Below are 24,173 nucleotides of genomic sequence, written 5' to 3'. Positions count from 1 at the left end.
ACACAGGTTCCTGCGGCGTGGGGGCCTATGGTACGCCCCTTTAAAAAGCACACACTTCAAAGCTCAGCTGGTAACTCCTTTCCAATACCAGTCAGAAAGAATAAATCTGTGTCATCAGGAAGTGTCAAGTGATTCCATTCATTAAAGACAATACCGTCTTCGGAGGTCCATTTTTTATTTGCAGATTGACCTGTTGTGATTTACATTTCTTTCAGGCAGCCACAACCTGGCTAGACGCTTGGTTTAGCGGCCTGTCCCTCCCTAAGAGTCAAAGCAAAGGACACTCCCCGCCTGGCACTGCAGCCGAAGCATTTCATCTCTCGGGATTAACCATTCTAGGACAGTTATCTTTTCATAAGAAGTAGCGGAACTGTTTTCCTTAAATTTAAAAAGTATGGGCAAGTTGTGCCCCTCTGATCCCACCCACTTTGGCCACTGGTCCTCTCACAAATTCATATGTAAGTGTTGTGTGCCCCTAGTGTGACTATGTGCATTGTGTGTGTTGAGAGTGAGAAGGACATACATGCAGAGTTTGTGCACAGTTTTCAAACATGCACAGTGAGAAGGAAATCTTTCTTGTTCAGAAGCTCAAGGCCACAAAGTACTGCCAATTGTATGTAGTGCCACAGGTGTGGAGTTTTATATTGTTGTTATCTACCTTCTGCCTCTGCCTTGTTTTCCCGCTGTTTTATATGACCGCAGTGCACTGTGGGTTGACTGAAGCAGTAGTCTTTTGCCAGGATACGTCTGGGTTTCGGAGGCCTTTGTCAATGCATGTAGGTATTTATGGAATTGTATTATGTATTTCTGCGGCGCTCACCCAGCCAAAAGTCAGCAGAGCAGTGTACATGGTCACAGCACGCATAAAGTCGATGATTAATAGGACAGGGCAGTGGGCTGTGGATGGTTAATGCATGTGATGTAGTGTTCTTTAAAGAGGCGAGCCTTCAAATCTTTCCTACATTGAAGTAGTGTTGGAGTGGTCCTGATAGACACGGGGTGTTGTTTCAGATTCTGGGGGCAGAGATGGAACATGCCTGATTCCTGTTTTTCCTTTTTTGTACTTCTTAGTCTGCAGCCTGATGGTGTCCTGGCTGCAGATGAGCTGGGAACCACCAGAGATGGTCACTGTGTCGGCTTGATAAGCAAGAGAACTCGTCATGGTGGCTTTGTAAATGATGCAGCTAGCTTTGAAGATGGGAAAGGCTGGCAACGGAAGTCAATGGAGTTCCTTCAGGATGTGGGTGATGTGATCATTTTTCATCAGGCCCTGTATGAGATGCGCTTCAGCGTGTAGGATGCCCCTATGGGGTGCCGGAGCGGAGGCTGTGGAGTAAGGCATTATCCTCATCCAGATGCAAGAGCACAAGGGTTTGCACAGCAGTTCAGAGGTCACTTTCGGGATGACGCAGTTTAACTTTCTTTAGAAGAGGGAGCTGGTTCAGGCTGTCTTTGTTTTTCTAGCAGAGTGTTCCTTCAGGGTGAGGTTGGTGTCCAGAGTGAATCTAAGTGACTTGGTATTCAGTGAAAGGTGGGGTTTGTAACCTTCAAGGTTCTTGTCATTCACAGAGGTTTGTACTGTGTCTTGTTAGTTGTTCTTGGCAAATAACAGGAATTCTGTCTTGGTTGGGTGGCACTTCCGGTCGGCACTGGACAGCCAGGTCTGGAAGATGTGCAAGAAGTGTTTGAGGCAAAGGAGACTTTTAAGTCCTTAAATGTTAGTAGAGCAGCAAGTGGCCCCATGTAACGGCTGAAGATGACAGGAGACTGTATTGAACCCTGGTGGGCCCCACACGTGATAGAGATGTTTGGTGACCCGAGGTGCCCATGTGAACAAGGTGGTGTTAGTTGGGCAGGTACGAGGAGAGCCAGTGAAGGACATTGCCTGTGAATTGCATTTGAGACTCCTGTGTGCATATCAGGATGGGATGGTTGCGTGTATTGAATGCAGATGAGGTCCCGCAGTATCAGGAAGCAGGGTCATCTTCATCCGTGGTCTAGAGGTCTTCTCTACGATGTGGAAGGTAGCGGTCTCCATCCTGTAGCTCGATCTAAAGCGTGACTGGTAGTCGCGCTGGAGACTGGTAGCACTCATGTGATCCTGAAATTGAACATAAACTGCTTTTCAATGGTCTTGCGGATGAATGGTAGGTGAGCCATGGGCCAGTAGTCGACGAGAGTATAGTGTATGTTTCTTTAGGAGTGGACAGCAGACTTCCATCACTTCTGGCGTCACTGCACCACCTAGTGGCAGATTGCCAATTCCATATCAGCAGCAGGTGCTTCTCTCATCCTTTAAGCTGAGCTGTCGCCGTAGTAACTTGCTGTGATACTATTTGCTTCATTTTACAACGGTTGCTGTTTTTTTACCCTTCTACAGTGTCTTGATTTAATATTGTCTTTTTTATGACAGGTCCTGTGATTGCCACAGCAATGTTTTCATTAAGACCTAAAGAAGAAGCAGGTCTGTGCTCTGTGGACTTTCAGGGCTTGGAGATGAAGGACAGAATTCACACAGCTCCAGGTGAGAAACGCAGGAAGGATCTCTCAATCCAACAGAAGTAGTTACTACGATTTGTTGTGGTCCACAGTGCTTTGCGCACAAGAACTGTGTAGTTAGGTGAAAATCTGGTATCATTGTGTATGGGGACATCTTTGGCTGCAACATGGATGCTTCTTTACGTGTAAATCTTATGTATTGGACATTACACAGCATAGACACAGTAGCATCAGTCGGCCATTCAACAAAGTTAGGCTTCTCAACCATTGAAGAAACGGGTACCTCACTGGAGTGGTAGGTATTCCACTGGAGGCCAGCTCACCTGAGGCTTCTCCAGCACAGTGGCAGCGAGATGAGCAGACCTCAGTCCTTAGGCTCCGCACCAAGGTCCCCTCAGAAGAGCTCAGCGCTCTACAAGACGTCTGACATCCCCGCCCCCCCCTCAGGGGACCAGGCCCATTTAACAAGTCCCTGAATGGGAAGGAAATCTTCATCCTGTGACTGTCAGGTAGAGCCCACCCCCTCCCAGGGCTGTCATTAACTGACTCTGGCGAACGGTAGGGATTAGCTCCTGTCCTCTTTCCATGATAATGAAGGCAACAGAGCATATAGCAAGGGACATGAAAATAGCGAGGCAGCAGCATGGAAGCATGTCATACCTGCATTCTGCCAGCAACCCCCCTTCAGAGTTTCCCTTCTCCAAGGGGACACTCAAGCAGGGCTCGAAAAGTCATAAAAATGTTACTAGACCTGCAGGTCTAGTAGCTTGAATATTCTACTCAACCTAACTGTAATGTACTTGACCTGTCCGTGAACTGGTCTCCAATTGTGTGATCCCAGGCAAATATTTTGTCTTATGGAGCCGCCTTTTTCTTTATTGTTACATAAGGGAGCACATTCAAATATGCAAATTCACTATTTCTTCTGTACAAAAAAACTTTTATTTACTAGACTAAATGTTTGCTCCATGTATACAAGAATCAAGCCCATATATAGGGTACACATGATCCCTGCTTTGCCTCTTTGGGCCAGATGTACGACCATTTTTTGCAATCAGAAATAGGAAATTGGCCTGTTTGCGACCTCAAAAAAGCGTAGTAGTATGTACAAAGGCTATTTTGCGAGTAGGTGACTTGCCAAATAGTGTTTGCGAGTTGCCATTAGGAAGGGGCGTCCCTTGCGAATAGCGAGTCAGAATGCTATGTATGATTGTTTTGTGGCAGCATTTGTGATCGCAAAACACTTGAAGTTTACCACCTACTTCAAGTAGGTGGTAAGCCACTCGCAAATAGGAAGGAGTCCCCACGGGACCTCTTCCCCTTTGCGAATGGGTGCGAAAATAGTTTTAAGAAGAAGCAGTGGTCCAAGGGACAACTGCTTGCCCTTAAAAAAGTAAAAAATTCATTTCTTTTAAACGTAGGCTTTATTCCTTTAGGGAAAACGGGCTGCATTTGAAAACAAAAGTTGCTTTATTGAAAAATCAAACACAGACTTCGTGCATTGGTCTGTCGATAGCCCCAACCTCTGTGCACATTTTCTACAAAAGACTCCAGCCTCCTCGCACTCTGCCCTGCAAGCTGCTGTTCTGTGAAACTACCTGAGGGCCCCTCGTGACTCCTGTGGCTCCGGCCTGGGGGTCCCTGTGAGGGTCAACATTGCTTTTCTTGCTCTTCTTGGGCTTCCCTGGTTGCTCCAGGCTTGCCCTGACTCCCCTGCAAATGGTGAGTCCCTCGGTCATTGCTGGGCTGAACTCGGACCTTACTCGACCTTGTAAATGTAAATTGATACTTGTATAGCGCACTACTCACCCGCAAGGGTCTCAAGGCGCTTGTACGAATACCGCTGTGGAACCCATCCTGGCTTTCCCTGTGAGGCGTCCACTCCTGGTCACCCCCAAGGTGGAGGCCAGGCATCCTTAGCGTTGTGGGGGCCGTTGTGGAGATTAAGCAAGCTATTGCCCAGAGTTGCAGAGTGGGACTCCATGATTGGAATGGCACCGAGGCGAGAATTATCAGGTCCGTGGAATTTTGAGCCCAAGACCCGCCGAGGCGGGGGATTGAACCCTGGTCCCGGGCTAGACCTCTGCATCAGGGTCTGCTGCTCTAATCATTGAGCCAAACTTCTTCGTGGGTTGTCGCTGCCAAGGCTTGTTGGTGCTCCAGCTGGACACTGACCCCTCAGCATTCAACATCCTTCGTGAGGCAGCACGTACCCGGCACCTGGTCGTTGTCAATGCTTTCTGGTCCTCATGGCTGAAGAGTCATGGTCTCCATCTTCTCACCTGAAGCATCCAGCATCGGTGGGCATTCGTCTACCGAGCCCCTGGTCCCTCCCAGTGACCCAGACTCTGTCCCCTAAGCTTTCAGGTTCCTTCCATCAAGAATCCATCCTTGGGTTCCACCGGACACATTTTTCCTTCCCAGCAGTGACTGTTGATTGAAGAGTACCATTGAGATCGACGGCGGTTTCCGACGCCACTTCAGGCCTATGCACCCCTCTTCCCTGGGATAGGTAACTCGGGTACTTCGGTATCCACAGGTGGGGTGGCTCTCCAACCTCCTAACTTCCACTGGTTTTTTTCCTATTCCTTCAGGAAGAGTCCTTAAACTTTAAAAGTGCAACTGCGACTCTCCCATTGAATTGTACGGCGTACGCGGTCGTGTACTCACACTGCCCCCGTCCTCCGTGGTGTCCCTACGTACTCACCTTGGTTGGTTCCTTGGGGTTCCAGCAATTCTACACCTTCTAGACTTGGTCTTGACTCGAGGCTTGGTTCTTATACCACTATTTTAGTATATGGTTTGGTCCCACTCTGGGCCCACTTTGTATTATTGCTACTTACAACTGTTTCCGTGCTTAAGTATTGTGTGCTATGTGTTGCATCCTCGTGTAGAGGATATTAGAGAGTGTTATATTAATAAATACATATTTTTATAACTACAGTGGGGTTCTCCTTTCATTTAATTAATACTAATAATAATAATATTCTGGTAAAACGAGCTGCTTTACTTTCCTTCAAGATTAAGCCTGAAGGCTGCTCTCCACAGCTACCACTAGGATAGCTTTCAATAAGGTTATCTTTGACCTCATACATCATAAGGGTCGTTTGGACTGGTGCAAGGTGCCTACTTTAATTAGTGGACAGCATATACCAGGCCAACTTCTCACAGTACCCATGTCAGCAGGGGTTCAAGCTCCTATTCCCAGAAGCAATGCATAGTCTAAGTTGAACCTTATACCTCCCTCCATAATGCATCCTTTATGTCTGAGGGTGAAACTGAATCAAGAGGGCTCCTAGTGCAAACTGATTATTTGCAATACAACTCGCTGCATCTCCTACCGTGAGCTATCTGCTAGTTGTAATCATTGATTTAATCTCAGTTACCAGGCCACTTCTCACCTCTCCAGGTTAGAAAGACATTTCTAGAACTCCCAGGGATGCCCTGAGCCATAGCCAGAGGGCAGAGAAGGGACTGGCACTGGGGCAGCAGCTGGCACAGGCTCTATGGTGTATACTGATGTGGTACAGGCTTGCACGGGCACTGTTGTGTGTCCTGCTGCGGTACCAGCTGGCACCAGCTCTGTTGTGTGTACTGCTGTGGTACCAGCCAGCACAGCCTCTGTTGTGTGTCCTGTTGTGGCACCAGCTGGTACAGGCTCTGTTGTGTGTCCTGCTGTGGCACCAGCTGGCACAGGCTCTGTTGTGTGTCCTATTGTGGCAGCAGCTGGCACAGGCTCTGTTGTATGTCCTGCTGTGGCACCAGCTGGCACAGGCTCTGTTGTGTGTTCTGCTGTGGCACCAACTGGCACAGGCTCTCTTGTGTGTCCTATTGTGGCACCGGCTGGCATAGGCTCTGTTGTGTGTCCTGCTGCGGTACCATCCCAGAAGCCTCCTGAGCATGCTCTGGGTTGTGGATCACTGGTGGTGCAGTTCACAGGGGTACAGATGCTTTTTCCTGATGTATTGTCCAACCTTCTTCACCAGAATCTGACTCCGCTGCTCCGGATGACCCACAGCATGAGATCTGGTTCTTCTTTGGGAGAGCTCTTCAATCTGCTGCAGGTCATTGGCTGCTTATGTGAAAATTATATTGGAAACTCAGTCAGTTGTCCATCCAGCAGTAGATTGTTCCTGAAACTCTGATGTCTGGTCTCCTTGCAGAGACGCCATGGGTTTCGCCCAGGAAGAGGCAAGAATACCAGCGACCCCCAGTATTGTTTGTGCATTCGGTACCAGGCTCAGGAACTGTACCTTGTCTCCTGGCGTGAGTTCCTCTGCCCTCGCCCTTTGTTTATAGAAATTTATGTTCTGAGCTGCACTGCACGCTGTAGATTGACACCAGTTCCACGACGTGCTACAGCTTGACATCAGTCCCGCTGCGCTGTAGCTTGACATCCGTTCCACTGCACGCTGTAGCTTGACATCAGTTCCACTGCACGCTGTAGCTTGACATCCGTTCCACTGCGTGCTGTAGCTTGACATCAGTCCCGCTGCGCTGTAGCTTGATATCAGTCCCACTGCGTGTTGTACCTTGACATCAGTTCCACTGCTCCCTGTACCTTGACATCAGTCACACTGCGTGCTGTAGCTTGATACCAATTACGCTGTGCGCTGTAGCTTGACACCAGTTCCATGGCGCGCTGTAGCTTGACATCAGTCCCGCTGCGCTGTAGCTTGACATCAGTCCCACTGCGTGTTGTACCTTGACATCAGTTCCAGTGCTCCCTGTACATTGACATCAGTCACACTGCGTGCTGTAGCTTGATACCAATTACGCTGTGCGCTGTAGCTTGACACCAGTTCCATGGCGCGCTGTAGCTTGACATCAGTCCCGCTGCGCTGTAGCTTGACATCAGTTCCACTGCTCCCTGTACCTTGACATCAGTCACACTGCGTGCTGTAGCTTGAAATCAGTTCCACCACGTGTTGTAGCTTGACATCAGTTCCATGGCGCGCTGTAGCTTGACATCAGTCCCGCTGCGCTGTAGCTTGATATCAGTCCCACTGCGTGTTGTACCTTGACATCAGTTCCACTGCTCCCTGTACCTTGACATCAGTACCGCTGCATTCTGTAGCTTGACACCAGTCCCACTGCATGCTGTAGCTTGATACCAATTACCAATTTTTCTTTACCTGCCCTAAAAATTATAGTGATGGCCATGGTGCTTTCGCGCCTCGATTATGGGAACATCATCTATAATGGCGCTCCAGCCTACGCCACTCGCCGTTTGCAGCTAGTGCAGAATCAGGCTGCCCGCCTGATCCACGGCCTGCCCAAATACCATAGAGCTACTCCCTTACTGCAGGCCTTGCACTGGCTGCCGGTGAAAGAGCGTGCTCTGTTCAAGCTTGGCTGCACTACTTTCCAGGCCATAACAGGCACTGCCCCGGAATTTATTTGTTCTGCCATCACCCCCTACATACCTGGACGTGAGCTTAGGTCTACTCATCAGGCTTTGTTAACCATCCCCCGCTTCAGCAAGAAAAAGACTGGCGGTACGAAATTCGCAGTGCTTGCTCCCGCTTTTTGGAACTCTCTCCCCCCGGAACTCCGTATGTCATCTTCCTATATTGAGTTCCGGAAGGGTCTTAAAACTTTTCTCTTCTCCCGTGCTTACAATGCTTAAATTCCCCTTTGCTCCTGCTTGCTTCTCGCAATCCAACAGCGCCAAGAAACCGCTTGGTAAAAGTGCGCTATAGAAATGTTTTTAAATTCAAATTCAAATTCAATTACGCTGTGCGCTGTAGCTTGACACCAGTTCCACTGCGTGGTGTAGCTTGATACCAAGTACTCTTGGATGATGAGAAGGAGCTAGAGCAATGTATTCTGCTGGGGGTTGCGCCTGAGCAAGCCCTCATTAAGGTTGCCAGGGCAAAATTGCTAGCAGAAGAGAGTGAGGCAGGTAGGGCTGCTAAGTTATACTTGGCAAATAAAGAGAGTTGTCATGAGTTCAGTGAGAGAGTGGGACGCACACTTGCCATTCGTACTAGGCAGAAGGTGGCTACAGGGGAAGTTAGGGAAATCAGGGATAATATGGGCACGCTACAGATAGACACAGAGGAGATTCGCGAAGTATTTAGGCAGTTTTATGCGAACCTATATGATGAGCAATGTGGTAAAGAGGAGCAGGCAATTGATACATATCTACGGGAGATACCAGCAACAACATTAAGTGAGGATGATGCTGAGATGCTAGAGATACCCATAGACAAAGTAGAAATGGACGGACGGATCCCTCGACCCCTCACAGTCCGGCTTCCGAGCCAAACACAGCACCGAGACCGCCCTCATCGCCGCCACCGATGACATCCGAGCCCTGATGGACAATGGAGAAACAGCGGCCCTCATCCTCCTAGACCTCTCCGCGGCATTCGACACGGTCTGCCACCGCACCCTGGTACGGCGCCTCAGCAACATCGGAATCCAGGACAAGGCGCTGGAATGGATCATCTCCTTCCTCGACGGAAGAACACAGCGAGTCCGCCTACCACCGTACAAGTCAGAGGCCTCCGAAGTCATCTGCGGCGTCCCCCAAGGATCATCCCTGAGCCCCACCCTCTTCAACGTCTACATGAGCCCCCTCGCGGCCATCGTACGCAAACACCACCTCAGCATCATCTCCTACGCCGACGACACCCAGCTGATCCTCTCCCTGACCAACAACCCCGCCGCCGCCAGAGCCAACCTACACGAAGGGATGAAAGAGGTAGCCGAGTGGATGACGACCAGCCGCCTGAAACTGAACTCGGACAAGACGGAGGTCCTCATCCTGGGCTCCTCTCCCTCCGCCTGGGACGACTCCTGGTGGCCTCCCGCCCTGGGCACCGCACCCAAACCGACAGACCATGCACGAAACCTGGGCTTCATCTTGGACTCCTCCCTCTCCATGACCAGGCAAGTCAGCAGCGTCTCCTCGGCGTGCTTCAACATCCTACGCATGCTACGGAAGATCTTCTGGTGGATCCCCACTGAGACCAGGAAGACCGTCACCCAGGCCCTCGTCACCAGCCGACTGGACTACGGCAACGCCCTCTACGCCGGGACCACCGCCAAGCTCCAGAAGAGACTCCAGCGGATCCAAAACGCCTCAGCCAGACTCATCCTCGACATCCCACGATCCAGCCACATCTCCGGACATCTGAGAGACCTTCACTGGCTCCCCATCAACAAGAGAATCACCTTCCGCCTCCTCACCCACGCACACAAAGCCCTACACGACCAAGGCCCGAGCTACCTCAACAGCCGAGTCAACTTCTACGCTCCCAAACGCCACCTCCGATCAGCCAACCACGCCCTCGCCGCCGTCCCCCGCATCCGAAGAGCGACTACAGGAGGAAGGTCCTTCTCCTACCTGGCCGCCAAGACCTGGAACTGCCTCCCGTCCGACCTGCGCCTGACCCAAGACCACCTCTCCTTCAGGAAGAAGCTGAAGACCTGGCTGTTCGAGCAGTAGCGGCACCCCCCCCCCCCCCAGCGCCTTGAGACCCTATGGGTATGTAGCGCGCTTTATAAGTGTCACTGATTGATTGATTGATTGAAATTCCAATCGCTATTCAGAATTTACCCTCTGGCAAAGCAGCGGGTCCGGATCAAATACCGATCGAATTCTATAAGGTATTTTGGAATGAGATATCTAGAGATCTTCTGGTTACATTACAGCAGGCGCAGGCAGGAATTTCTATACCGGCGTCATGGGGAGGAGCGGATATTGTGATAATTTTAAAGAAAGGGAAACCACCTACCGAACCAGGCTCGTATAGGCCGATAACCTTAATGAATGGGGATACGAAGATATACTCAAAGGTATTAGCTACGAGATTCGCTAGTATAATACATACCCTTGTTAGTAATAATCAACACGGCTTTATACCCGGTAGGGGTACTACCCATCATACGCGGAAGGTTATTACACTATTTGATGTTGGAGAAGTCACAGGAGAACCGATTGCGGTAATGCTTTTAGATGCAGAGAAAGCCTTCGATCGGGTCTTCTGGGACTATCTGTGGTACACTCTAAAGAGAGCAGGGCTTAGGGAAGGATACGTTAGGGCACTGCAGGCTTTGTATATAGCTCCGGTAGCCTCTATTAGAGTAAATGCTGGCTCCACTATTCCAGTGAAAATAAAACGGGGAACACGACAGGGATGCCCCTGTTCACCGCTATTGTTTGCGATGTACATGGATCCGCTAATACGTAGGCTGGAGATGAACGAAAGAATAGATCCACTAATTACACGTTTGGGACAGTGCAAGATATTAGCATATGCCGATGACGTTGCGGTTCTAACACCAAACCCAACAGAGGCAATAGAACAGATTGAGATCGAGGCAATTAAATTTGGACGGATATCGGGGTATGCGCTGAATAGCTCCAAAACACAAATAATTAAGAACCAGTATGTGCACTGCCTGGATCACAGAGTGGTGGACTCAGGTGTTTATTTGGGTGTAACTATCACCTCTGCCTTAGAGACTCTGGTGGAAAAAAATATAGCCCCAATAATAGTTAAGGTGAGGAAAGATCTAGATAGGCTACATAATTTACATCTTTCTATTATGGGTCGTACAAATATCATTAAAATGATGGTCCTCCCGAAATGTTTATATATATTTAGGGCAATTCCCCTAATGTTTGAGGATAAGTGGTTTAAAACCTTAGAGAACGTGATAAACAGATTTATTTGGGCCAAGGGCAAGACGAGGAGGGCATTGAGACATAGGGGGGGATGGGCGCTACCCGACCTAAAACTTTATTATTGGGCAGCTGCCCTGCAGTATACGGCAGGCCTAATTGGGGGGGGCAGAAATTGAAGGACAAGGGGCTTTTAGTACAATTGCTATATATGGGCTAGCATTAGGAGCAGCAGCAGAAAATGTTTTTTTGAAGCAGATGGATTCGAGTTATTTTAAAAGGACCAGATTTAAGACAGTTACGGCAGCATATCTGGAAAGCTTTCACAAAGAAATTTGGCCTTGGGAGGTATAACTGGTATACAAGAATGGGAGAGAACCCCTCCTTACCTCAAGATATCTTCTCTGACTTTGTGTTTAAAGAATGGGGAAGGAAGGGAATAAATAAGATTGGTGATATTTTGGATGAGCAGGGGATAATGCAGTTTTCGGAGATCCAACGTAAATATGGACTGGACTCAAGACATTTTTTTAAGTATTTACAGGTTAGAAGCTTTATGGTAACTAAGAAGGGAGGGCAGGCAGGATTTAAGAAAAATCCAATTATGGAGATTATTCAGGGAGGAACCGATTGTACAATTAAAAGATTCTATTCGGAATTGATAGAATCTAAGCAGGATGATTTAGAAAAAGGAGCGGAAAACTGGGCACAAAAATTGGATGTAGGGAAAGAATTCTTTTTTCTTTCATTAGAAATGGGGCAGACTATATTATGTTCCGCGGCACTCCAGGCACAACATTATAAAACTCTGTATAGATTATATTACACCCCTGCTAGAATAGCGCAATGGGGAGGGACAGCAGGTACTAATTGCCCAAGATGCGGAAGCTTAGAGGCAGATATAGTCCACATCTTTGCTACGTGCCCGCATATGCAAACAATACAAAAAGACATTGAGGTCTTCTTTTCTAGATCACTAGGATTAGAGATTAAATTAACATCGGTGATTATATTGTTAGGAGTCAACAATTGCGATAGGCAACTCGAATATGATTGTTTTATTTTTATTGCTATGGCAGTATTGAGATTGTGTATTGCTGCGGAATGGCTTGCACCCCTACCCCCGACCTTTCACCGTTGGTTAGCTAGACTAACAAAGATTTATAATTTGGAGATGGCAATTTATGCAAGGAAGGGAAAAAAGGGGAGAAGATTAGGCAGACAAATCTGGGAGCCCATAACTAAGTGGAAAGAGTGTCGTTTGAGCTAATATATTTTGTTAGATTATAATTAATTGATAGTATATTCTGTATATAATATATGATTGTTTATGAACTATTTAAGGTTTAAGAAAATGACAGTAGTGAACAGTGTGTATAAATTGTTGTTGTTTATGTAATGTGTCGAGCCCTGTGCAAATTATATGGGAAAAAACTCTTAAATAAAATGAAAAAAAAAAGAAACCAATTACGCTGTGTGCTGTGGCTTGACACTAGTTCTGCTGCATGCTGTACCGTGAAACCAATTACGCTGTGCGTTGTAGCTTGACACCAGTTCCTCTGCGTGCTGTAGCTTGACACCGGTTCCCGCTTTGTGCTGTAGCCTGACATCAATTTTGCTGCTCAATGTATCTTGACACCAGTTCCATTGTGCGGCGTAGATTGAATCCAATTCCACTGTGCGCTGTAGCTTGTCACCAGTTCAGTTTCATGCTGTAGCTTGACACCAGTTGCACTGCGCGCTGTAGCTTGACATCAGTTCCGCTGCGCACTGTAGCTTGACATCAGTTCCACTGCATGCTGTAGCTTGATATCAGTTCCACTGCATGCTGTAGCTTGATATCAGTTCCACTGCATGCTGTAGCTTGATATCAGTTCAGTTGCGCGCTGTAGCTTGACATCAGTCCCACTACGTGCTGCTTGACATCAGTCTCACTGCGTGCTGTAGCTTGATACCAGTCCCACTGTGTGCTGTAACTTGACATCAGTTCCGCTTTGGGCTGTAGCTTGAAATCATTTCCACTGTGTGCTGCAACTTGATATCAGTTCCACTGCACGCTGTAGCTTGATATCATTCATGCTGTAGCTTGACACCAGTTCTGCTGAGCACTGTAGCTTGACATCAGTTCCGCTGTGAGCTGTAGCTTGATATCAGTTCTGTCGCACGCTGTAGCTTGACACTAGTTGTGCCGCGTGCTGTAGCTTGACATCAGTTCCACTGCATGTTGTAGCTTGATATCAGTTCCACTGCTCGCTGTAGCTTGACACCAGTTTTGCTGCGTGCTGTAGCTTGACACCAATTTTGGTGCGTGATGGAGCTTGGCACCAGTTGCACGGCGCGCTGTAGCTTGACACCAGTTCCACTGTGTGCTGTAGCTTGTCACCAGTTCCACTGCGTGCTGTAGTTTGACACCAGTTGCACTGCATGCTGTAGCCTGACTTCAGTCCCACTGCACGTTGAAGCTTGACACCAGTTTTGCTGCGTGCTGTAGCTTGACACCAATTTTGCTGCGCGATGGAGCTTGACACCAGTTCCAGTGCACGCTGTAGCATGACACCAGTTCCACTGCGCGCTGTAGCATGACACCAGTTCCGCTTCGTGCTGTAGCTTGATACCAATTACGCAGCGCGCCGTAGCTTGACAACAGTTCCATTGCGTGCTGTAGCTTGAAACCAATTACGCTGTGCGCTGTAGCTTGACACCAGTTCCTCTGCATGCTGTAGCTTGACACCAGTTCTGCTGCGTGCTATAGCTTGACACCAGTTCCACTGTGGCCTTAGATTGACCCCAATTCCACTGTGTGCTGTAGCTTGACACCAGCTCTGTTGCGTGCTGTAGCTTGACACCAGTTCCTCTGCGTGCTGTAGCTTGACACCAGTTCTGCTGCATGCTGTAGCTTGACACCAGTTCTGCTGCGTGCTGTAGCTTGAAACCAATTACGCCGTGCGCTGTAGCTTGACACCACTTCCTGCTGCGTGCTGTAGCTTGACACCAGTCCCGCTGTTTGCTGTAGCTTGACACCAGTTGCCTCTGCGTGCTGTAGCTTGACACCAGTCCCGCTGTGCACTGTAGATTTACACCAGTTCCCGCTGCCTGCTGTAGCTTGACAACAGTTCCACTGTGGCCTTAGATTGACCCCAATTCCACAGTGTGCTGTAGCTTGACACCAGTTCTGCTGCGTGATGGAGCTTGACACCAGATGCACTGCGTGCTGTAGCTTGACACCAGTACCACTGCATGCTGTAGCTTGATACCAGTTCAGCTGTGTGCTGTATCTTGACACCAGTCCCACTGTTCGATGTAGCTTCACACCAGTTCTGCTGCGCGCCATAGCTTGACACACGTTCCCGCTGTGTGCTGTAGCTTGACACCAATTCTGCTGCGTCCTGTAGCTTGATACCAGTTTCAATACGCGCTGTAGTTTGACATCAATTCCAATGTGCGCTGTAGCTTGACACCAGTTCTGCTGCGTGCCATGGCTTGACACCAGTTCCACTGCGTGCTGTAGCTTGACACCAGTTCCCGCTGCGTGCTGTAGCTTGACACAGGTTCCCGCTGCGTTCTGTAGCTAGACACCAATTCCACTGTGTGCTGCAGCTTGACACCAGTTCAGCTTCATGCTGTAACTTGACACCAGTTGCACTACGCGCTGTAGCTTGACACCAGTTCCGCTGCATGCTGTAGCTTGACACCAGTTCTGATGCATGCTGTAGCTTGACACCAGTTCTGCTGCGTGCTGTAGCTTGACACCAGTTCCCGCTGTGTGTTGTAGCTTGATATCAATTCTGCTGCACGCTGTAGCTTGAAACCAGTTCCACTGCACGCTGTAGCTTGACACCAGTTACACTGCGCACTGTAGCTTGACACCAATTCCACTGCGCTCTGTAGCTCGACACCAGTTCCTCTGCGCATTGTATATTGACGCCAGTTCCGCTGCACACTGTAGCTTGACACCAGTTCCCCTGCGTGCTGTAACCTGGCACCAGTTCCGCTGCATGCTGTATCTTGATACCAATTACGCTGCATGCTGTAGTTTGACACCAGTTCTGATGCATGCTGTAGCTTGACACCAGTTCTGCTGCGTGCTGTAGCTTGACACCAGTTCCCGCTGTGTGTTGTAGCTTGATATCAATTCTGCTGCACGCTGTAGCTTGAAACCAGTTCCACTGCGCGCTGTAGCTTGACACCAATTCCACTGCGCTCTGTAGCTCGACACCAGTTCCTCTGCGCATTGTATCTTGACGCCAGTTCCGCTGCACACTGTAGCTTGACACCAGTTCCCCTGCGCGCTGTAACTTGGCACCAGTTCCGCTGCATGCTGTATCTTGATACCAATTACGCTGCATGCTGTAGCTTGACACCAGTTCCCGCTTTGTGCTGCAGCTTGACACCAATTTTGCTGCTCGCTGTATCTTGACACCAATTCCACTGTGCGCCGTAGCTTGACACCAGTTCAACTTCATGCTGTAGCTTGGCACCAGTTCCACTGCGCGATGGGGTTAGACACCAGTTGCACTTTGCGCTGTAGCTTGACACCAGTACCATTGCACACTGCAGCTTGACACCAGTACCACTGCATTCTGTAGCTTGACATCAGTTCCGCTGCACACTGTAGCTTGCAATCAGTTCCACTGCATGTTGTAGCTTGATATCAGTTCCACTGCTCGCTGTAGCTTGACACCAGTTTTGCTGCGTGCTGTAGCTTGACACCAATTTTGCTGCGCGATGGAGCTTGACACCAGTTCCAGTGCACGCTGTAGCATGACACCAGTTCCACTGCGCGCTGTAGCATGACACCAGTTCCGCTTCGTGCTGTAGCTTGATACCAATTACGCAGCGCGCCGTAGCTTGACAACAGTTCCATTGCGTGCTGTAGCTTGAAACCAATTACGCTGTGCGCTGTAGCTTGACACCAGTTCCTCTGCATGCTGTAGCTTGACACCAGTTCTGCTGCGTGCTATAGCTTGACACCAGTTCCACTGTGGCCTTAGATTGACCCCAATTCCACTGCGTGCTGTAGCTTGACACCAGTTCCCGCTGCGTGCTGTAGCTTGACACAGGTTCCCGCTGCGTTCTGTAGCTAGACACCAATTCTGCTGCACGCTGTAGCTTGACACCAGTTCCGCTGCAGGATGGAGCTTGACACCAGTTGCACTGCACACTGTAGCTTGACACCAGTTGCACTGCACACTGTAGCTTCACAACAGTCTCACTGCGCCCTGTAGTTTAACACCAGTCTCACTGCGTGCTGTAGCTTGACACCAGTCTCACTGCGTGGTGTAGCTTAACACCAGTCTCACTGCGCACTGTAGCTTGACACCAGCTGCACTGCGCACTGTAGGTTGACAACAGTCTCACTGCACGCTGTAGCTTGACATCAGTCTCACTGCGCGCTGTAGCTTGACACCAGTCTCACTGCGCGCTGTAGCTTGACACCAGTCACATTGCGTGCTGTAGCTTGACACCAGTCTCACTGCACGCTGTAGCTTGACACCAGTCTCACTGCACGCTGTAGCTACACACCAGTCTCACTGCGCGCTGTAGCTTTACACCAGTTCCACTGCACGCTGTAGCTTGACACCAGTTCCAGTGCGTGCTGTAGCTTGATACCAATTACGCAGCGCGCTGTTGCTTGATACCAGTTCCGTTGCGAGCTGTAGCTTGAAACCACTTACGCTGTGCGCTGTAGCTTAATACCAGTTCCTCTGCGTGCTGTAGCTTGTCACCAGTTCCCGCTGCATGCTGTAGCGTGACACCAATTCTGCTGCGTCCTGTAGCTTGACACCAGTTCCACTACGTGCTGTAGTTTAACATCAATTCCCCTGTGCGCTGTAGCTTGACACCAGTTCATCTTCATGCGGTAGCTTGCTACCAGCTGCACTGCTCGCTGTAGCTTGACACCAGCTGCATTGCTCGCTGTAGCTTGACACCAGTTGCACTGCATGCTGTAGCTTGACACCAGTCTCACTACGCGCTGTAGCTTGACACCAGTCTCACTGCGCGCTGTAGCTTGACACCAGTCTCACTGCGCGCTGTAGCTTGACACCAGTCTCACTGCGCGCTGTAGCTTGACACCAGTCTCACTACGCGCTGTAGCTTGACACCAGTCTCACTGCGCGCTGTAGCTTGACACCAGTCTCACTGTGCGCTGTAGCTTGACACCAGTCTCACTGCGTGCTGTAGCATGACACCAGCTGCACTGCTCGCTGTACCTTGATACCAGTTGTACTGCTCGCTGTATCTTGACACCAGTTGCACTGCGCAATATAGCTTGACAACAGTCTCACTGCGCGCTGTAGCTTGACACCAGTCTCACTGCACGCTGTAGCTTGACACCAATCTCACTGCTTGCTGTAGCTTGACACCAGTCTCACTGCGCGCTGTAGCTTGACACCAGTCTCACTGCGCGCTGTAGCTTGACACCAGTTCCACTGCGCGCTGTAGCTTGACACCAGTTCCACTGCGTGCTGTAGCTTGATACCAATTACGCAGTGCGCTGTTGCTTGACACCAGTTTCTTTGCGTGCTGTAGCTTGAAACCATTTACACTGTGCGCTGTAGCTTGACACCAGTTCCTATGCGTGCTGTAGCTTGACACCAGTTCCGTTGCGTGCTGTAGCTTGAAACCAATTACACTGTGCGCTGTAGCTTGACACCAGTTCCCGTTGTGTGCTGTAGCTTGACACCAGTCCCGCTGTGTGCAGTAGCTTGACACCAGTCCCGCTGTGCGCTGTAGCTTGACACCAGTTCCTGCTGCGAGCTGTAGCTTGACATCAATGTTTCTGCATGCTGTAGCTTGACACCAGTTCCACTGCGGCTGTAGATTTACCCCAATTCCACTGTGTGCTGTAGCTTGACACCAGTTGCATTGCGTGCTGTAGCTTGACACCAGTTCCCGCTTTGTGCTGTAGCTTGACACCAATTTTGCTGCTCGCTGTATCTTCACACCAGTTCTACTGTGCGCTGTAGCTTGACACCTGTTCAGCTTTATGCTGTAGCTTAACACCAGTACCACTGTGCGATGGAGCTTGACACCAGATGGACTGCGCGCGGTAGCTTGACACCAGTTCCACTGTGCGCTGTAGCTTGACACCAGTCCTGCTGTTCGATGTAGTTTAACACCAGTTCTGCTGCGTGCTGTAGCTTGACACCAATTCTGCTGCATCCTGTAGCTTGACACCAGTTCCACTACGGTCTGTAGTTTGACATCAAGTCCACTGTGCGCTGTAGCTTGACACCAGTTCAGCTTCATGCGGTAGCTTGACACCAGTTTCACTGCGTGCTGTAGCTTGACACCAGTTTCCGCTGCGTGCTGTAGCTTGACACCAGTTCCCGCTGCGTGCTGTAGCTTGACACCAGTTCCCGCTGCGTGCTGTAGCTTGACACCAGTTCCCGCTGCGTGCTGTAGCTTGACACCAGTTCCCGCTGCGTGCTGTAGCTTGACACCAGTTCCCGCTGCACGCTGTAGCTTGACACCAGTTCCCGCTGCACGCTGTAGCTTGACACCAGTTCCGCTGCACGATGGAGCTTGACACCAGTTGCACTGCGCACTGTAGCTTGACAGCAGTCTCACTGCGCCTTGTAGCTTGACACCAGTCTCACTGCGCACAGTAGCTTGACACAAGTCTCACTGCGCGCTGTAGCTTGACACCAGTCTCCCTGCGCGCTGTAGCTTGACATCATTTGCTATGTCCCGTACAGTGACTTCTTAAAGTTCTTCACAAGCGCAAGGACATCTCTGCCCAGGGGCATCGCTGTTGGCCCCCCGAACAGTGTCTATGACCCGGAACCACAAGGTAGCCGTGTTTTTTAGGAATGACGAGAAATGCCCCCACCCCATGCCATAGCGCTGCTCCAGAAAGGGGAGACCCACTGGTCTGTGGCATGTTTCATCACAGGGACACCTTCGGTACCTCTGAGTGGCTCAGCCTCGTCCAGGGAGATCTTGCATTATTTAAGGATCAAGGTATATAACATTTTATGTTCTTTATTACATGTTTCATAACTTTGTCTGTGTGTTTTCAAGGGTCCACGTGAGTACACAGACATATTCCGCTGTGCATGGATTCAGCAATGTAAGTACTAACATTTGGAAGCATTAATCATTGTTTTTATTCTCTTTTAACAGCATATGCGAGTACTGAACATGATGCTGTCTTCAGTGGACACCAGTACTGGAGTGGTAACGTGGGCATGGATGAAAGTGAAACCCACAATGGTACCAGCTCAGGTCAGCAAACATTAAAGGGAAGTCTTTGTAAGGTTTACAGCAAAAATGGCCATGCAAATCATGACATGTTTTGAAAAAGAAGCAGGAATCTTATTTAAGAAGAAAAAGCACAGAGGCCTCGATTGGGAGATTCCAACACTCATTCAACCATTGTTTTCACAGGGGTCTGATTTATGAGTTTGTCAGTAAAACCTTACAATCAAAGTCTCCCGCCAATACATGTCAGCTGGTCAAACCTGCTAAAATGCACTGGATGAAAAACACCAGGTTATACCAGGTCATCTGAATGTGGTGCTGTAGCAAGCCTGTTATCACTCAGTCAAACGGCGAACCTGGTAATCGGCATTCGTTATTACATCGATAAGTATTGATCTCCGGGATTTCATGATTTATCAATTGCCATAACTAACACCCAAGTCCCGAGGCGCTCCTCGCCAGGCCCTTGTCGCGTGAACTTGCGATGATGTGTTATTCTCTGTGAACCTTCAGGAGTTTATTGATGATCTTGTCTTTCCCAGTCACAAGGACCCCGAGGTCACAGTTGTGTCCCCGCACACCCAGCATAGCCCGGTAGATCGTGTTGCAGTCATCCAGGCCAGGCCAAGCTCTCGATGGACTTGCGCATTCTGGAAATGTGGCCACCAGAGCCTCCATGAACCTTCATTAGTCTGTCTACGGAGCTGGGGAATAGGTTGGGGCTCAGCACAGGACAGGCTTACGCACCCGAGTACCAATGGTGCCCACCTTCCTGGCGAAAGCCTCCGCCTTCATCTGCTGGCCTTGAGCTGGGTGGCTTTGTTAAACTGTGGAAGATGGGTGGCCTGCCCAGTCTGATGTACAGGCAGTGTTGCTGTGTTACAGGGGTGCAATGCAGCCCCATGTGAGCCCCCACCCTTCAGTGGCTCCCCATACAGTCTACAGCCAATGGATAGTGGTGAGCTGTGAGAGTTTTGGGGGTCCATCGTTTTGTGTCTCACCACTGTGTGGGAAAGGTACCCTGGAACTCAGTGGTCTCCGCCTGGATTCTGAAGTGTTGGTCTAGGGTGATGACAACAATTCCTCTCTCTTGTGGCCTGAGGGATGGGATCCCTCTTCCTCATCCTTGACCCTCTGGAAACCTACTGAAGGTGCCAGTCACACCTCATCAACTAACAACTAGCTCTGGAGGTGTGAACCTCCTCTCACTTCACAGAAAAGCAATAATAAACGTCACTTTTACATTATGAAACAATAGCGGGTGGAGGGTTCAGTGAAGGCAGCACTTGAGTTTAATATACATAAATCTAGTACGGATACACAAACATTCTTATAGGGAGCACGTCTTACAATGCCTTTTATAAAGCATTATTTATTATGCTTATGACAACATATTAAAAAAAGGAACTCTGGCCGACACGTTTACGGCATGACGCCTTCAGCTGAGCCTATTTTGCTATCCATAATCACATGTTAAATCAACAATAGTCCTACCACCATTTCGATAACATTTGCAACACTAGACCGTATAACCTACAATATATGGGGCAAAAACCACCACCATAGCATTTCACATTGTAATGTAACTAATCCTGAACTCATAAACGTTTACAAGTAAAATGAAGGCCATTACAATTCTGAAATAGGGACAGTGTAAACCAGAATCAATATAGGAGCTATTTTATCTGTGAACGACTCTCGTACGATATTTCCAACAGTGTAGCAGTTTCATTTTCAATGTTCCAAAACTATTTTTTTTTTACATATATAGTGCAGAAGTGATACAGTGTAAAATCATCTCACACATTATAGCACCCCACATTTATATGTTTCCAAAATTTGGCCCCCATAAGGATGGCGGGCGGATCGCCACCGCCGACCCAGCTGTGGCGATCCGCCCGCCAGATGGCCCCGTATCACCTCCCGCCATATTAGGATGGCGAGGGGCTCCGCGGCGGGGATGGCGAGGGGATCCGCGGCGGACAGAAAGACTGTCTGCCGCTTTTCCACCGGTCAGAATCGCGACTGGGCGGAAAAGGCCCTTGATATGGTTGTGGTGCCTTGCACCGCCATCCATATTAGTATGTGGCATAAACAATGCCTTTCCATGGCGGAGACTCCGCCATGGAAAGGCATGCGGATTTCGCTGCGGGGGCCCATTGCGGGCCCCCAGGGGTGTGGGGGGCTGCACTTGGGGGGTACCTTTGGTACCCCCTAACATTGACATGGACAAGGTGGCAGGCACCGCACGGTTCCTGTCACGTTGTGCATGCCAATGCACACCATGCATAAATGACATTGCGGCGGGTGCTGCTTACAGCACCGCCCGCCGCTATGTTAATAATGCGGGACACGACCGCCAGGGTGGCGTTCGCATCCTGATTGCCATGGCGGGACCACCGCACCTCTTGCGGGCGGTCCCGTTTGCCGTTGCCGTGGCGGGTGGACTGTCTGCCATCGTAATGGACCTCTAAGTGTCAATTCACGTATTATGGTAACCAATTTACATATCCCCTCAATGCACCAGAAAATCTCTGAAGTGAGTAGAACACATGTAAATGTAAAAAGGCAAAACCATATATGTAGATGCACTTTGAACCTGATGTGGAGTGAGGCAGGCTGTGAGCCATCAGCGCATCCTGTATCAGGGGGAAACAACAGTTATGTAACTGACAGGACTTGATGAACTTTGAAACTAATATTAATAATTTACCAAAGACTGAACAAGTGTATCCAAATATGGTTTATATAAGGAAAGTAAATGAATGACTTACGTAGAACACATAGAAATGGACACCACGTGGTAAAACGATAAAGAGATATTGAGCAAAGGAAATGCCAAGCGAGAGCACATGGAGAAAGGGGCCCTAACAATGCATCTTTGGGCACTACTGATCCTGTGACCATGTGTGTGATGCCAATAAGGTTCTGTGATTATACATCGTGTACAAGGTGCCCGGCATCTCCTCATCATTATACCACGTGGCTCCACTCCAACTCTCACATCCTCAATCCTCACACCACAGGCTACATTCCAGCTCCCCCCATACATTTCTCCCACTTACAGCAACATGTCGTCTGCTGCAGTTCGGCCCATTACTATGTGTCAGACACCTCCCCTGCCATCCTAACCTTTAGTCAGTCAGGCGATTTGACCCGGTCACTTCAAACCATCAGCCGCACTGGTCTTTCCTCCATAGGTGCCCGCCCCTCCCTGCTCCTGCCGTCCCCTCTTGTCTCCTTGTGGTTTTATTAGTTCCGAACCAATTAGCGACAGTTTAGTTCCTGCCTCCCTTCTTGTTAGATGTTAGGAAAATGACCATTACCAAGATCCCTAGTAGGACGAGGCCCCCCAAGACCTCTTGTACTACCCCTCGTGTATCCTTCCTTCATCCTCCCCACCCCATGTGGACGCAACGTGATCTTTCGATGAATCCTCTCCGTTTAACCACTATATTGTGCATTGTAGAAAGAAATCCTAGAATAATGAATCCCAATGTTATGCACAAAATCGTACTTTTCTTGCTGTCAAGTGCGCTTCACCAAGACTTTAGGACAGCCATCCCAAACGAACCCCCTGCAGCATAAAGTATGTAGTAATGTCTGTCACAAAACCCACCCAGACATTTGGATAAGTACTCCGCCGTGAGAACAGTTAATCTTTCCTTCTCATTCAACTAGGAAGTAATAAAATCAACCGCGCCTTTTCCCACAGTTTGCTTTGTGTAACCAATCTATCCTCCTCGCATCTACTGACTAGTAACATCCTAAGGCGCTTCTTACAGTCAGAACACCCCTCGAGCCCAATATAAGCTTAGTGTCCCACACTGCTCACAGAAAGGCCCCAATTTATGTTTAGTCTGTGTTTGGCCATTCATGCACCAACTGTGTCACATTTTCGCTCACACGGTTCATTGGTACACATTTTTCTCATCATACCAACACACCATTAACTACTGACAGTTCCTTAGGGTTTGAAAAAACATCTGAACCAAATTATATAAGATATACTTCTTAATATATACTTCCAACGTGCACACGGCCTCAAACACAGCCTCAACCTGTTTAATTATGTCCAGCCGCTCTTTTATTCATCTACTTCCCTTTCAGTGTACGGCACATGGTCACCGACACAGCAGCTCCGTGCTTTCCCTCAAACCCATTGTTCACTTTTTCAGTTCTGTCTTTCCATTTCAATATATGGCACGCGGTCACTCACACTGCAGATCCACTCTTCCCTTCAAGCCCATTGTTCACTCTTTCCGTTTTGTCTTCTCCTTCCAGTGTACGGCACGAGGTCATCCACACTGCAGCTCCACACTTCCCCTCATACCCATTGTTTGCTCTTTCAGTTGTCTCTTCTCATTCCAGTGTACGGCACAAGGTCACCCACATTGCAGCTCCATGCTTCCCCACAAAACCATTGTTTTCTCTTTCAGTTGTGTCTTCTCATTTCAGTGTACGGCACAAGGTCACCTACACTGCAGATCCACACTCCCTCTCAAGCCCATTGTTCGCACTTTCAGTTGTGTCTCCTCATTTCAGTGTATCGCATGCTGTCCCCCACACTGCAGCTCCACGCTTCCCCTCAAGCCCATTGTTTACTCTTTCTGTTGTGTCTTCTTATTCCAGTGTATGGCACACGGTCACCCACACTGCAGATTCATGCTTCCTCTCAAGGCCGTTGTCTGCTCTTTCAGTTGTATCTTCTCATTCCAGAGTATGATACGCGGTCACCTATACTGCAGCTCCACACTTCCTCTAAAGCCCATTGTTTGCGCTTTAAGTTGTGTCTTCTCATTTCAGTGTACGGCACAAGGTCACCTATACTGCA

General features: G+C 49.2%; 1 protein-coding gene across 4 annotated transcripts in view; it reads left to right on the top strand.

Annotated features, from left to right (window-relative positions):
• LOC146813555 (uncharacterized) overlaps positions 1-24,173 on the top strand; it is an 88,834-nt gene that overhangs the window by 5,641 nt on the left and 59,020 nt on the right. For all 4 annotated transcript variants that reach the window (XM_085620331.1, XM_085620332.1, XM_085620330.1 and 1 more), the window contains exons 3-4: positions 2,414-2,524; positions 19,262-19,363. In XM_085620331.1, the coding sequence (XP_085476457.1) occupies positions 2,414-2,524; positions 19,262-19,363 (213 nt within the window). The remainder of the gene's footprint in view (positions 1-2,413; positions 2,525-19,261; positions 19,364-24,173) is intronic.

This window comes from Triturus cristatus, chromosome 7 (assembly GCF_964204655.1).
Source record: "Triturus cristatus chromosome 7, aTriCri1.1, whole genome shotgun sequence".
Taxonomy (NCBI): domain Eukaryota; kingdom Metazoa; phylum Chordata; class Amphibia; order Caudata; family Salamandridae; genus Triturus; species Triturus cristatus.
This window is presented reverse-complemented; position numbering and strand designations above follow the sequence as displayed.